Source organism: Ziziphus jujuba, chromosome 3, assembly GCF_031755915.1.
Source record: "Ziziphus jujuba cultivar Dongzao chromosome 3, ASM3175591v1".
NCBI classification, from domain to species: Eukaryota; Viridiplantae; Streptophyta; class Magnoliopsida; order Rosales; family Rhamnaceae; genus Ziziphus; species Ziziphus jujuba.
Genome location: NC_083381.1, coordinates 120,853 through 136,205, shown reverse-complemented (window position 1 = coordinate 136,205; position 15,353 = coordinate 120,853). Strand labels below are relative to the sequence as shown.

The 15,353-nt window shown below is 34.1% G+C and overlaps 1 protein-coding gene and 1 pseudogene across 4 annotated transcripts; one reads left to right on the top strand and one right to left on the bottom strand.

Moving 5' to 3' along the window:
* The first annotated feature begins 3,970 nt into the window (after window positions 1-3,970).
* LOC107421783 (dynamin-related protein 3A) lies at window positions 3,971-12,943 on the top strand. Of its 4 annotated transcripts, none has more exons than XM_060815752.1 (20): window positions 3,971-4,620; window positions 5,379-5,661; window positions 5,739-5,767; window positions 5,906-6,007; window positions 6,548-6,616; window positions 6,705-6,764; window positions 6,967-7,080; window positions 7,338-7,386; window positions 7,514-7,623; window positions 8,480-8,572; window positions 8,737-8,829; window positions 8,913-9,050; window positions 9,699-9,812; window positions 9,923-10,018; window positions 10,215-10,257; window positions 10,725-10,870; window positions 10,959-11,102; window positions 11,349-11,418; window positions 11,647-11,699; window positions 11,849-11,953. In XM_060815752.1, exons 1-19 carry the CDS (start codon window positions 4,240-4,242, stop codon window positions 11,664-11,666), a joined length of 2,154 nt encoding a protein of 717 aa, XP_060671735.1. In that variant the 5' UTR covers window positions 3,971-4,239; the 3' UTR covers window positions 11,667-11,699; window positions 11,849-11,953. The 4 variants fall into 4 exon arrangements, with proteins under 4 accessions (XP_060671735.1, XP_060671734.1, XP_060671733.1 ...); XM_060815751.1 differs by having other exon boundaries at window positions 10,959-11,105; XM_060815750.1 differs by lacking the exon at window positions 11,349-11,418 and adding an exon at window positions 12,506-12,943 and having other exon boundaries at window positions 3,996-4,620; window positions 11,849-11,948.
* Window positions 12,324-14,795, bottom strand: LOC107421785 (uncharacterized; annotated as a pseudogene).
* Between the last annotated feature and the right edge of the window lie 558 nt (window positions 14,796-15,353).

The window sequence follows — 15,353 nt, the reverse complement described above, 5'->3', positions numbered from 1 at the left end:
CATAAGGTGAAAGAAAACACTTATATTCAATCAAGAACTCCTTCCATGAATCAAAGTGACTTTGATGTTATCAGATGATGATGATGATCCGGCCAATGAAGATTATGTGGGGAAGAGAGGCACAAAATCAATTGCTGAACTTTATGCAAGAGCAAGGATGGCAACACTTGATCTTACAACATATAGTGAGGCTTCACAACACAAAGAATGGAAAGCTACAATGAAGGAGAAGCTTCACATGATAGAAAAGAACAAAACATGGAGCTTGGTGCCGAGACCAAAAAAAGAACATATTATAGGTGTTAAATGGGTGTTTAGATCCAAACCAAACCCTGATGGTACCTTAAATAAACATAAAGCAAGGCTGGTTGTAAAGAGATACGTTCAACAATATGGAATAGACTACATGGAAACCTTTGCACCGGTAGCAAGACATGAAATTATTCAGCTTTTACTTTTATATGCAGCCAACTATTCATGGGAAATACATCATTTGGATGTGAAATCAACTTTTTTGAATGGTATATTAGAAGAAGAAGTAAAGTAGAGCAACCTAAAGGCTTTGTTAAAGAAGGAGAGAAGGAGAAAGTATAGAAGCTTCATAAAGCTTTGTATGGACTCAAACAAGCTCCAAGAGCTTGGTATCAAGAATTGGTGATTATCTCACTCATAAAGGTTTTGTAAGAAATGATAATGAGCCTACACTCTATATCAAAGCCAACTCACATGAAGATGAAATGGTAATCTCACTTTATGTTGATGATTTGCTTATAATATGTTGCAACATCAAAGCCATCTAAAAATTCAAAGACAAGGTGAAAGAAACCTTTGAAATGTCCGATATTGGCTTAATGAATTACTTTCTTGATTTGGAAATCAAGCAAAAAAATAAAGGTATATTTCTATCCCCAAAAAAATATATTCTGAATTTGCTTGATAAGTTTCAATCAGAAATTGCCAAGTTTGTTGAAACACCAATGATTCAAAATGCTGAGTTTGAATTAAATGGTGGCAGTTAAAAAGTGAATGCTTCGGTTTATAGAAGCCAAATAGAAAGCTTGCTTTATTTGTGTGCTTCAAGACCTGATATTATGTATACTGTAAGTGTGCTATCGAGGTTTATGAGTGCACCATCTCAGAACCATTACCCAGCTGGAAAAAGAGTCTTTAGATACGTGAAAGGCACGACTAACTATGGAATTCTATATAAGCATGGAAAAATTTGTAAGCTACTTGGCTATTGTAATAGTGATTGGACAAGGAGCTTGGAAGACACAAAGAGCACCTTTGAATACTTGTTTATGCTTGATTCAGGACCATTTTCATAGAGTTCACACAAGCAAGGAACCACAGCACAATCAACAGCAGAAGCTAAACACATCTCGGCGGTAGCAGCATCAAACCAAGCAATTTGGATTAGGAAATTGCTTGATGACTTAGGTTGCAAACAAACTAATGCAAACACCATTAATTGTGATAATATTTCAGCCATTGCAATCACCCAAAATCCAGTATAACACAAAAGAACAAAGCACATTCCTATGAAATACCATAGTATCCAAGAAGCTGAAAGAAACAAAGAAACCAATTGGGTGCATTGTAACACTCAAGATTAGCTGGCCGACATTTTTACAAAACCATTGCCAAAAGAAAGACTTCAAATACTTAGGAGTCTTCTTCACGTCATACCTAATGTTGCCAAGGAGGAATGTTAGAGAATCATGGCAATTATTAGCCATGAACAACCTGAACCCAAGACCAAAACAAGCCAAACTCGAAAGCAAGCAAAGGTGCCTTAGCCGAGGGGTCACTTTCTTAGCTTGTTTTTGCACTTCGTTTTCTAATTCCTTAAAGCCAATTTTTGTGTAATCTAGGTTTGTTAAGTTGGTGCACAAAGACACCAAAGCATATTAAATAATATATATTAGCCAAATTAGGGTCTTAAGAAATCTAAGCACCTAGATGACATGGAAAGCACTTTTGGTGACAAGGATGGTGACATGGAAGCTATTTACATGGAGCTCAACCATTCAGCCTCTCCCTCATCCAATGCATGTGAGGACATGTATCATTATGCATGAGGACTACTTCAACATGAAGCACTCAATGAGACAGCAATAGTTGTCAAAAACCGAAGAAGCATGTGATGAAGTTACTTTACATATGTGTTTTACTTCATCATGAAGGACTTGTAAAACATTGGACTATATGATCAGCTATGGTGTGCTTTCACACCTCTTTTGTATGCTATAAATATGTATAATATTTTAATGAATAAAGTGTGTTGATTTTTGGTGAAAAATACCTTAGTTTCCATTTGAAACCAAGAGAAAAACAGAACCGGTTTTGCTGGAAAATTTTCCAGCAACTTGATCAAAAAAAGCTGAGTATAACACCACCCAAAAATCAATTTCCAACAACTTATAAACTTTGTTCTCTTTAGTTTAACTTTGCCCTAACTTTTCAAATAAAACAAAAAAGTTTCTCTAATTATTATTATTGCTTGATTGCTGAAAAAAAAGATGGTGACATGAAAGCTACTTCCATGGAACTTAACCATTCAGCCTCTCTCTCATCCAATGCATGTGAGAATATGTATCATTATGCATGAGAACTACTGCAACATGAAGCACTCAATGAGGCAGCAATACTTGTCAACAACCGAAGAAACATGTGATGAAATTACTTTACACGTGTTTTACTTCACCATGAAAGACTTGTAAAACATTGGACTATATGACCACCCATAGTGTGCTTTCACACCTCTTTTGTATGCTATAAATATGTATAACATTTAATGAATAAAGTATGTTGATTTTTTTGTGAAAAATACCTTAGTTTCCATTTGAAACCAAGAGAAAAACATAACCGGTTTTGCTGGAAAATTTTCCAGCAGCTTAATCAAAAAAAGCTGAGTATAACACCACCCAAAAATCAATTTCCAACAACTTATAAACTTTGTTCTCTTTAGTTTAACTTTGCCCTAACTTTTCAAATAAAACAAAAAAGTTTCTCTAATTATTATTATTGTTTGATTGTTGAAAAAAAAAATTGTAAAATAGTTGGTACGGTTTGAATTTCTATATGGAAATTTTTATAAATTTCATATAAAAATTATGACTGTGAAAAACTAAAATAAATTATTAATGCATCTTATCAATCTAATATTAAATCAATTTTATTTTCAACAAAAATCAAATGGAAAATTAAATTAAATTTTAAAATATGAATTAATTTTTTTGTAAGTAAAAAAATATTGCAAATATATATATATATATATATTAAGTTTTAGAAAACATCAGAGCCAAAAAAAAATTTTGGTATAGCTCTTAATTTTATTAGTACCACATAAAAAAAATATGCCAGTAAAAAACCTAAAATAAATGGTTAATATATTGTATAGATTAAACATTAAATAGATTTTTTTCCTAATTTTTTTAAGTAAGACATATTGCATATTGCATGTATATATATATATATATATATAATTGTTTTATATTATTTATTAATTTGTTAAAATATCATAAAGAAGAAATTATTGCTTGGGCATTGGTGCATAGTTTACCTTGCTTCGCACTCATAGCTCAAAGACGCCCCACACATCCAAAATACTCTAAAGCTCAAAATCTCCAATCACAAAAATAAAAAACCAAATTTAATATTGTTATATTTAGTGAACAGCTAAAAAATTAAAATTACAAATAATTAAATGTAATATTATATAATAAATTAAAAATAAATATATATTTTAAAATAATTTTAAAATTTTTCTCATTAACAATAACACATTCATAAATGACACATTCATAAATGAAAATAATTTTTTTATATATATTTTTTTATATCAATGGAAATCTAATTTTTTAAGTTCATATTTTTCTACTTTCCAAAAGATAAATTATTATTGTTTTAAAAAAATCAAATCTCCACTAACATTATTACCATATATAAATATCTTTTTTGCATTTCAATCTCTCTTTATATCTTTTTTGCTTAATTTCCTGACTAAGTTTCCAAGGAATTAGATTACGAGGAATAAATATCTTTTTTGCTTTTCTCTCCCTCTTTATATCTTTTTTGCTTTTCTCTCCTTTGCTTCTCTCTTTATATCTTTTTCGGCCTTTCCCTCGCTTTTTATATCTCTTTTGCTTTTCCTAGTCTCTTGCAAAACCTTACTACTACTTTGTACAGTCTCTCTCATTGCCCAAGAACCCTGGATTTTCCACCGAGATCCCATCCATGGCTGACCATCCGGCGGTAGCAGCATCACCAGCTTCTTCTTCTATGTCATCCTCAGCTGCGCCGCTAGGCAACTCTGTGATCCCGATAGTGAATAAGCTTCAAGACATATTCGCACAGCTCGGCAGCCAATCCACAATCGAGCTTCCTCAAGTTGCTGTTGTTGGCAGTCAGAGTAGCGGCAAGTCAAGCGTGCTTGAGGCCCTCGTCGGACGGGACTTCTTGCCGAGGGGTTCCGATATCTGTACACGGCAGCCGCTGGTCCTTCAGCTCCTTCAGACCAAGAGAAATCCCGATGGGACCGACAAGGAGTTCGGCGAGTTCCTCCACTTGCCAGGGAAGAGATTCTACGATTTCTCTGAGATTCGGAGGGAAATTCAGGTGAGCTTTCGGTCCCAATGTGTGTTTTATTGGATTTACTTTTAGCTTTTATAACTTTGGAATTTCACAAAGAGCAAGAGACTTTTGTTGCGTGATCTTACAATTTATCTCTGTTCAATCTTTGTTTTAGTGTTTCAGTTCTTCACGGCCAAGAGTTTTAGTTAGTTATGAGTCTACTGTTTTAGCACAAGTCTAAAACATCACAAATAATGAAGTCTGTATATTATGCTTTAATGAGATCAAAGTCTTTGGCTCAGAATAGTGAAGAAAGTAGACGTAAGCAGCTCTTGGAATCGATGAAATTCTCCCTGAAATAAGTTTAGATTCGTAACGAAGTCGATATGGAGAACGAAGGGAGACGAAAAATGCTTTGCTTCTTGTCTGCATTTTCTTAATCTAGATATAGGAAGAAATGTGAAGCATAAAACCTCTATATATACATATATACATATATACATATATATATATATATATAGTTTTATTTTATTTTATTTTATTTCTTTCTTGTGGGCAATGGACTGAACGGCGTGTAAAGGAGATAACGTTTTGATTTCTCATGTTTGTATTATTTTTAGTCGCTACTTCACTCGGCCTAGAAGGAAACACTTTGTGGTAATATTATCTATTTATCTGTTTGCTGTCCGTACGAGTTCCTAACGATTTTAACAAATTTGAGAACCAGTTGATTAGATATGTGATTATTTGTTTCTTTTATTGTATACTAATTTAGCCCAACATATTTATTGAAATTGACACAGGCTGAGACAGATAGGAAAGCAGGAGGAAATAAAGGTGTATCAGACAAGCAGATTCGCTTAAAGATATTTTCACCAAATGTTCTTGATATCACTTTGGTGGATTTGCCTGGTATAACAAAAGTTCCTGTTGGCGACCAGCCCTCTGATATCGAAGCACGGATCAGAACAATGATCATGTCTCACATTAAAGTTCCGAGCTGTTTAATTCTGGCTGTTACACCAGCAAATTCTGATTTAGCAAACTCTGATGCTCTTCAGATTGCAGGAAATGCCGATCCTGATGGTAAGTTGTACTCTCAATATTCTTGGTGAATTGATATTGGGCAAAGTTAATAATGAGGGTAAATTTCTTTTTCCCAGGTATGAGAACCATTGGCGTAATCACGAAGGTGTAATATTTTTTTTTCCACCCTTGGATTCTTTTCCAAGTTTTAGAATATCGGTAATTTTAAAAGTTATACGAATCCTGATGAGGTTTGCCTTTCTTTTTTTTTTTTTTTAAATTTTTGTGTGTGTGTGGAGGCCAGTTAGATATCATGGACAGAGGTACAGATGCTCGGAATCTGTTGCTTGGGAAAGTGATTCCCCTGCGACTTGGTTATATAGCTGTTGTGAATCGCAGCCAGGAGGTAAGCTTGCGTATGTGAGAATGAAATTTAGAAGAAGATAGGCAATGGAGTTTGCTTTTCTTTGAGCAGGTTGATTTTTCTGCATGCTGTAGAGTAAATGTTGGCTTATAGAGTTTGTATCGCATAAATGCAAGATGAACTGTAGCCTTAGGTTTTATTGGTTATGCTTGATACATGTGGATATAATTTTGTTGCTCATTTAATAAGTGTACACCACTCAGATATATGAAATTTCTCAGTATTAACAACATTTAAGAAAAAACACCATGTATGTAGACATTTATAGAAAAGTGATTTGGTTTAAATCTGGATTGTTTAATAGTATGTTATAAAAAAAAGAAAAAAAGAAAATTCATTTAGTAACAGTTTTATGCTGAGATTTTGCTTTTCTGGGTACATATTTTTTTTTTCTTCTCTTCCCGAGCTTAATCAAATACTAGTTATGGAGTTTACTAGTAATCCAATATGTAATCAGCATTTAATCATGTTAAAGTGGCTTTCAAAGTTTTTATGGACCTTTCCGTTGTTATCCGTAAACAGGATATTATTCTCAACAGGAGCATCAAGGATGCACTTGTGGCAGAAGAAAAATTTTTCCGCAGCCGTCCTGTATGATTTCTCTTTTCATAGATTTCTTTACATCCCTTCGCATGTTAAAAATTTTTTTTCATTTGTTGTTTCTTCTTCTGTTATGTAGGTATATAATGGACTAGCTGAGTGTTGTGGTGTTCCTCAATTGGCTAAGAAGTTGAATCAGGTACAACACCTGTAGGATCTAGTCTTTAAATCTCTGGCAAGAGGGTAAATTACTATCATATATCCATTTACCCAAGTGCCCGCAATGCTATGCCATAAATTCATACAGTTTTATCTTTGAATTAGGATTATTGAGATAGTTTGGCAAACTTATCGATAACGTGGCATCATAAATGAAAACTGGTTATGCATATGTTTTGCAGATACTAGTACAACATATTAAGGCAGTACTTCCTGGGCTCAAGTCACATATAAGTACTGCATTGGTTTCTGTTGCCAAGGAGCATGCCAGTTATGGGGAAATCACAGAATCAAAGGTTTGTAAGTTAGCTGATTCCTATGTTATTCATTGGAGTTATTTCAGAATAAAATAATATATTTTCCACGAGTTATGATGTGGGATTTTTTCACTTGTCGCTGCGTACTTTTATTTGTCTTCACTTATGCTGGAGGCTTCATTCTGTTACAGTTTTAGGTTGTACATGTTGGCTGATACTCAGAGATCTGATTGTCTGCTTTCCTGGTTGATATTTTCTTTGATTGCACATATTTATCAAACTTCTGCTGTGGACAGGCCGGTCAGGGAGCTCTTCTTCTTAACATTCTTTCAAAGTACTCCGAAGGTAAATACGGAGTACTATCTTTGTCATCATAGTGAATGTTCTAATTCATTTGCACTTCTTATGTTGAGCTGTGTTTTGTCCATCTCAAGTGGATGAATGGTATTCCAATTTTTTTTTGTTGGAACAGCATTTTCATCAATGGTGGAAGGGAAAAATGAAAAAATGTTGACATCTGAGCTCTCTGGTGGAGCAAGAATTCACTACATCTTTCAATCAATCTTTGTGAAGAGTTTAGAGGTTAGGACTGATGAGACTCTACCTGCCTTGTTCTTGAAGTATTTTTCAAACTTGTTTGACATTCTATATTATTGGAAATGCTTATCAGTGATACATATATTTTATGCTTCCTTTCATTATTACTTAAATTGAAAGTAGTTTCATAAATTGAAGAATAGTTGATTTTGTCTTTGAGCAATGTTATCCTACGCCTTCATTTTTCCATCGACTCTGTGCCTTGTAGGCTAGTGGTCAATTTGATTTCTAGTGGAGACAATTGTAAGATTTGGAAATTTACTCATCTTTTTTGGCTGACGTTTGGGAAAATGATACAAGATGAAGCCTGTAAAATAAAAATGTTAAAAGGGAAAAGTCCCTTTTTAGGTATAGTTACAACCTTAATATTGTACATGGATATGGTGGATGTAGCGTTATAGTTGGCTTTCAATTGGTTTATCAGAAATTGGCTTTTTCCGTTGGTTTGCATCTGCATGTATGCAAAATATAGGGTATATCAGTTCTGAAACCATTGGAAAGGTCCAAGTTTCTCTAATCATAGCATCCTTGAATATACCTTAAACATGGATGTACTTTTCTCTAAACACTCAAACAATTTCTTGATGTTTGTCTTGGTTGGAGGTGCTAAGATGCTCTGGTTGACTGAAAAATAAAAGTTGAAGAGGAAAACGTCTGAGAAGGTTATGTGGGTGCCAAGACACTAGTTGTCCTGCCCGATAATACTATATATTTTTTTTAATGTAACATATGATTCAGGCTCCAATGATTGATTTGATTATGGGTAATTTAGACTGGAGACAGCAGTGATTTTGGATTTTCCGTTGATGGATTATATTTAATTCAATTTAATGTCATGCAGGAGGTAGATCCTTGTGAGGACTTGACAGATGATGATATTCGAACTGCCATTCAGAATGCAACTGGCCTTAAATCTGCATTATTTGTACCTGAAGTAGGTCTTAATGTATTCTTTTTCAATTGGTTTTTCCCGGCAACATATACTTGAAGAATGTAAATTGTTTCATTGCATTATCGTGTCATTCATTTTCTTCTCAATGAGGTTAGTCATACTAAAATTTCATGCCTAATGTTACTTATGCTGACATTGGCGTGTAGGTGCCATTTGAAGTTCTTATTCGAAGACAAATATCTCGTTTGTTAGATCCAAGCCTTCAGTGTGCTAGATTCATATATGATGAGTTGATAAATGTAAGAAAGGTCTTGGGCATTTTTTGTGTTCATATTGCTCTCATACGCTTAGTCTAGTTTTCTAATAATTCTTGTCTGTTCAGATTAGCCATCAGTGCCTAGCAAATGAATTGCAGCGTTTTCCTGTCCTGCAAAAGCGTATGGATGAAGTTACAAGAAACTTCTTGCGGGAGGGTCTTGAACCCTTGGAGACGATGATTGGCCACCTAGTCGAAATGGAGGTATGTATAAACACAAAGACGATTGAATTATATTGTTGTTATTCATTACACCATGTAATTGGCTCAAACGTCATGTCGAAACCATATTTCACTCATAATATCTTGTAAAATAGTAGTAAAATTATTTTTGAATTATCAGATGTTGTTCTTGCTGTTTGGACTTCTTTCCATTAGTGTTTTTAGGTTGCGCTTCTTGCCTACCGTATTGTCTTGAGCAATCTTTCATCCTTTCTGCTTTTCTTACACTCATGTGTTACAGACTGCCTTCTTCTTTCAGCATTTTGCATCTTCCATTGTGATTATCATGTAAATAATAAATTGAAATATACCACGCATATGTTTTGGTATTACTATGGATTTTGATGAAATTATTGTAATCAATTTTAATATGACAGTAATTAGAAACTTGGACAAAGTTCATTGTTTGTTCTCTTCTATCAATTAACAGTTGTCATGAACTCCTAATCATTGCTAGAACAGAGTTATTTATATTGCCTCCAGTCTGACTAATTTCCCGCTCTATGGGGTTTCTTACCATTTTACTACCATGTGAACTTCTTTTTGTAAGTTGTTAGAGCAAATCATTGTTTGATTCTGATCTGTGTTTTGAAATTGGCTGTCTAGCTTCATTAACGACTTGATTTGCAGATGGACTACATAAATACTTCACATCCAAATTTTGTCGGTGGGAGTAAGGCTGTTGAAGTTGCATTGCAAGAAGTCAAGTCCTCTCGGGTTCGTCCACCTGTTTCCAAGCAGAAGGTATGTGCGTCCTGTACCCAACTTTGATCAGTTTAGTATTTATTGCTTACTTTTACAATCAGTTATGTTCCTCAATTTTAATTTTCCTTTTTCACATCTGGATCAATTAGGATGGTGGAGAGCCTGACAAGGCCCCAACATCTGAAAGAAGTTCGAAATCTCGAGGAATTTTTGCTAGACAAGCAAATGGAACGGCGACTGATCAGGTAATGGAAGTTATTTTTCATGCTGGGTGCTTAGGCTATCTGTTAAATAAAGCAGCTCATGTTCAGTTATTGACATAATGTCTGTAGTTTCATTTTGCAATTGTTATAGGATCAAACAAGTTTAAATTTGCAATTATTGATTGCTACTAATCCTAGTCTAATTCCCGTCTATTTATTCTCCTTGGATAACTATCAGGCTGTTCGACCTGTGGCAGATGGTGAAAAAGTTACATGCTCTGGTAAAGCATTACGTAATAAGTTAAATAATTTTAACTTATCATGCATTATCGATACTATATCTAAATTAACATTATTTGGAATACAATTTGCTGATTCTTACTCACCTAGGGCATCATTGAAAGAACTGCAATGCTTGATAACCTGCGCATATTGATAGTACTAGTTCTAATACTTAATCTTTTTTCATTGGTTTTTTTTTTTTTGTTTTTTTGGGTCGTCGGGGGTGGGGTTGGGTACCTTGCTGAGGGTGGTATAATCTGACCTCATTCCATTTAAAAATAAAAAATAAAAAATATAATAATAAAAGAAATCTTTCTTCAGGCGATAAATAAGTTATGCCAACTCTTTTCTTCTTCTTCAAACGAATTTAATTTAATTTTATTTAAATATATTTGCATTAGTTGTTTGTGATTGAATATATTCAGACTAGACATACTTATATTTGTGCTTGTTCATCGATAATCAGGCAACACCAGCAGCTCAATTTGGGGGATTTCATCAATTTTTGGTGGGGGTGACCGTACGACTGTTAAAGAGGGCTCAACAAACAAGGCATATAATGAACATATCAACAATGTGGAGCAATCCTTTTCTATGATCCATTTGAGAGAGGTCAAATCTGGGTTTTGGTTTCGCTTGTCTAATCTCTAATATAATTAATTATTTCTTAATTCTTACCTTTAACATCTTTTTTTTAAAGCCCCCACCTATCTTGAGGCCGTCAGAAAGCCATTCCCAGCAGGAAGCAATTGAAATTGCAGTTACTAAACTGCTACTGAGGTCATACTATGATATTGTCAGGAAGAATATTGAGGACTCTGTCCCTAAAGCAATTATGCATTTCGTGGTAATGTCGAATCCTTGTAATATCCATTATCCTGTTATTCATTTGTTTATTCATCTTTTCTTTATCATATTATTGGAATTTGCAAAAATCACGAAGTATCACAGCATAAAATGGCCGTGTTAATTGCATAGCAACTGCAAATATGAAACATTATTCGAGTCACAACCTTCAATTACCTCATGCAGTACATTCTTCTGTCAAATTATGAAACTGGATTTATGTTGTAATATTTTATTAATCAAGGTAGTACGATTCTTGGAGCTGTGGAGGCATATTAAACGGTTAAATTCCATCACGTACCACGCATGTACACGTATGTTTTTGCTTAATGAAAGATTGTTCAATTCATGTTTAACTTGCACATCAAAACTTTTAAATCAGTACCTTTGTCGCTTTCTTTTACCTCTCTACAACGCTTATATATGTGTAGGCTGTTGTTTTAATCACTGTCTTTCCAACGATATAATAATTATACGGACCTGAAACTTTTGCATTTCATTTTTTTAAACGTTAACTTTTATAAATGACATGTCTCATCCAGGTGAACAACACGAAGCGTGAGTTGCACAATGTTTTCATTAAGAAGCTTTATAGGTAAGAAAAAGGCAGTCTTTTTATTGCTGATTTTCCAAGACATTCTGCATGCATTTTTGTCTGTTATTTTGTACTCCTCGTCAACATTTGGTTATGCTAATTATTTATATATATATATTCCTTGTTAATATTTATATATTCCTGAACAGAGAGAATCTTTTCGAACAAATGTTGCAAGAACCTGATGAGGTAACAATGAAGAGAAAGCGCACTGGGGAAACACTCCGAGTTCTCCAACAGGCTTTTCGAGTAAGTTTTTTTGATTTCATAATAGGTACAGTTGCTTGAATCACTTATTAGTACTACCTCACCTCGCAATTATCCACTTGGATCTAAATTAAGAATTGATCCATGTCCTCTGCGCATGTGGTCCACGGATGAGTAAATGTATCGAGTGCATAGATTGGCTGGTATCGCTTGGATATTTTCGATCAAATGACATTAGGACTTAAAACCATTTCTGGCACGTCTAAGCTATCTGTACGAACATTTTTTGCACATAGGTCCTGAGTATTGATTTGCATGTGCACCGCATTATGCTTTTCTAGTACTTAAAGATTAACAAGAAAGTGGTTTATAAGGAATCACCTAAGAGGTGCTTCTTCCATAATCATGCCAAATAGGTAATTTCTTAGAACAAATATCCATAAAAAGTACTTTCATGTTTTTAAGCAAACGCTACATAAAGCGCGCGCATTTATCTTCTGGCAGGCGGTTTTAGACATTTCTAAATCACTCCAAACGAACATCAAGTAGATTTTCATTTGTGTAATTCATTATTTTTACTATTTTCATTGTGTTGCTAGACATTGGATGAATTGCCTTTGGAAGCTGAAACAGTCGAGAAAGGTTACAACTTGGGAGTTGCTGATACAACAGGGTTGCCAAAAATCCATGGACTACCTACATCATCAGTGTATTCCGATACGGATTACCTCTAAAGCTTTTCATGATTATATCATCCAATATGGATTATTAACGCAACTCCCCGTAAGAGTATAAAACAGGTGCAGAGATCATAGACGATATTCCTCTCTGCATGGGGGGAAAAAAAAAGTAAAAAAAAAAGAAAAAAAGAAAAAATAGTTGCTTAGGCACTCAACATGCCACTAGAATTCTTTTTGCACTCAGAGAGCATGTCCATGTAGATTTGGCACTTGCCGATTTCGTTCCCATAGTTGTTCAAGCAGTGAAAGAAACCACAGGCATATAATATAAACATTACTGCACCTGGTTTTCGTTTTTGCATGGTTATAGAGCTCAGAAAGTAAAAGATGTATGCATCAAAAAACATTATATACAATTCATAGAAAGATGGAAAAATAAAATATTTGGAAGACTTTGAATGATTAAACCAACATGAGAATAAGAACACAATCTAACAGGGAACCACATCAAGAAAATTGGTGCCCGTTTGGAAGTGATTTTGAAAAGGCCAAAATCAATTCCAAATGGATAAAAGCACTTCATATAATGTTTGGTTAAAAAATGTAAAATCACTTTCTAGTGATTTTGTTATTGGAAAATCACCTATTTGTTGATTCCAGAAGAAGCACCAATTATAAGATTCTTGAAAACTCAGTTGAAGTGATTCTTAAGAATCATTCCCAAACGCACACTTAAAACTGGACCCATTATTAGAACAATTTGCTTTGAAAACCTTAATCCCACCTCATACGAACAGAAACAAGATTAAGTTAAAAAGCACTTAGGTGTAAAAGAAGAAAAGTAGAAAACGATTAAGTTGAAAAGCACTTAGGTGTAAAAGAAGAAAAGTAGAAAACCACGGCTCAATATCTAGAGATTATTTAATTATTCTAAGTCAAAAGTGTCCTGAGAACCACCCATCATGCATGGTAAGCAAAAAGGAAAACATTGTAGATTTGTAAGAAAGCACTAACAAAATGTGAAAACAAGTTATCAAGAGAGAATTTTGCTTACATCTTGGAACGCCTTCATGTGGACATTACAGAACCACCAAAATTGCTTGCAGTAGGTGCAGCAGCAGCTTCAGAGACCACAGTTACATGCTGAATGGTGCGAGGACCCAACACACCATCCACAGCCCTGTGCGCCATCGCACTTCCAGTACCAAAGGCCATTCCTGCAATAATAGAGAAGAAAACATGAATTCCCATCTAGACATAGATGCATCAATCATTAACCATCATAGCATAAACAAACATTAGATATCTCCACGTTAAAAGTAATACTGCGTGACATACCCTGAGCTATGGTCGATCCAATTCCTCCTAGCATAGATCCACCACTTCCACCTTGTGCAGGAGCTGGAGGAGTATGGTTAACTGCATAATCATCACTGAGCAAAAGCTTGCACGGGCAGACCAAAATTAAATAAATACTAGAATAACAGCATAATATCAACCTTCTTACAATCAATCTAATTATGTAAACAAGATGCTTATAAATCATATATTAGAGAAGCCAAAATATTTTTTACATTATATAGATAAGGTGGAAAAAAGAAGTTCACAAATATCAAATTTTATCAATTTCATTCAACAAAATAATTAAATCGATACCATAAATGATTAAAAAAAAAAAAAAACGAAAAACATATTCAAAGATGTAGGCATATAACCATTAAACCCAGTTTACATACATACAAGCAAAATCCCTTTCATTCGAGCACGAAGCATGAAAGCAAAAACAAAGACACGAGAAGTACAAGCAAAAAAATTCGCTAACAATACACAAAAAAGATATCATTCTCTCCACCATGTTTTCAATTTCTCGAGGTTTCTCAGCCACACGAACAAAAAAAAAAAAAAAAAAAAAGGGCAGACACAAAACCCTAGAAAATCGACGACAATACATGGAAATTAGAGGAAAAAAAAAAAAAAAAAAAAAAAAAAAAACCAACAAAATTCATAGAAATCTATGAGACAAGGAAGCGACATGAGTCAGGAAAAGCCATGAAATTCTAACCTCCTGAGCTTCGGCGAGGCATGGTTTAGGCGGCGAATGAGATTTGAGACGGTGATGAAAGGAGATATAAAGGATAATTACAGACGATGAAGGCGAGATGTAGAGGAGGAGACGTTGGCTCTTCGAAGCCGTCGGGATCTATATTTATAATCTAAAGGGTTGGTATTCCGTAGTGGTACTAGTTGCGACTGAATACGTGTCGTTAGGTGATTCGTTAGAAAAAATGAATATATTGACTTTCTTGCTAGAGTGGCTAGTCCTTGTCTATGATGGTATTTAGGGTGTATAGAAATTATTGTATTGGATCATTGCTGTGTGAACGGTGGCCAGTTCAGATTGACTTCAAGTGTTCTAGAATATGTCAATAGTTGTCGATTTATAAATTAACAAATTTAGGCGGTGAATTATAAAATACTATACCGTCAAAACTATTAGATTTTTTTTTTTTTAATAAGTATTTTTTTTGTGTTTTTTATAAGTACTCATATATACGGAAATTCTATGGTGAGGACGATTGTGAGGTCTAAAATATTGATGATTTTATGCCATATTTATAGCTTAATATTTGTTAGTTTGTGTTAATTTGTTATGGAAAGATACTTATTTATGTATTTTTCTTAATCTAGGTGAAAGAGGAAGAATTTTAAGAAAACAACCATAAAAATGGATTCTTTGGGTTGAATTATGGTGGGAAGCAAGATTTGA

What these genes read in the sequence shown, in the direction of transcription:
- LOC107421783 (XM_016031100.4), top strand. Translation starts at nt 4,240, where the DNA reads ATGGCTGACCATCCGGCGGTAGCAGCATCACCAGCTTCTTCTTCTATG. An exon ending in TCTTTGTGAAGAGTTTAGAG is followed by an intron (nt 7,624 to 8,479) that starts GTTAGGACTGAT and finishes AATGTCATGCAG; the next exon opens with GAGGTAGATCCTTGTGAGGA. An exon ending in CTATGATCCATTTGAGAGAG is followed by an intron (nt 10,871 to 10,958) that starts GTCAAATCTGGG and finishes TTTTTTTTAAAG; the next exon opens with CCCCCACCTATCTTGAGGCC.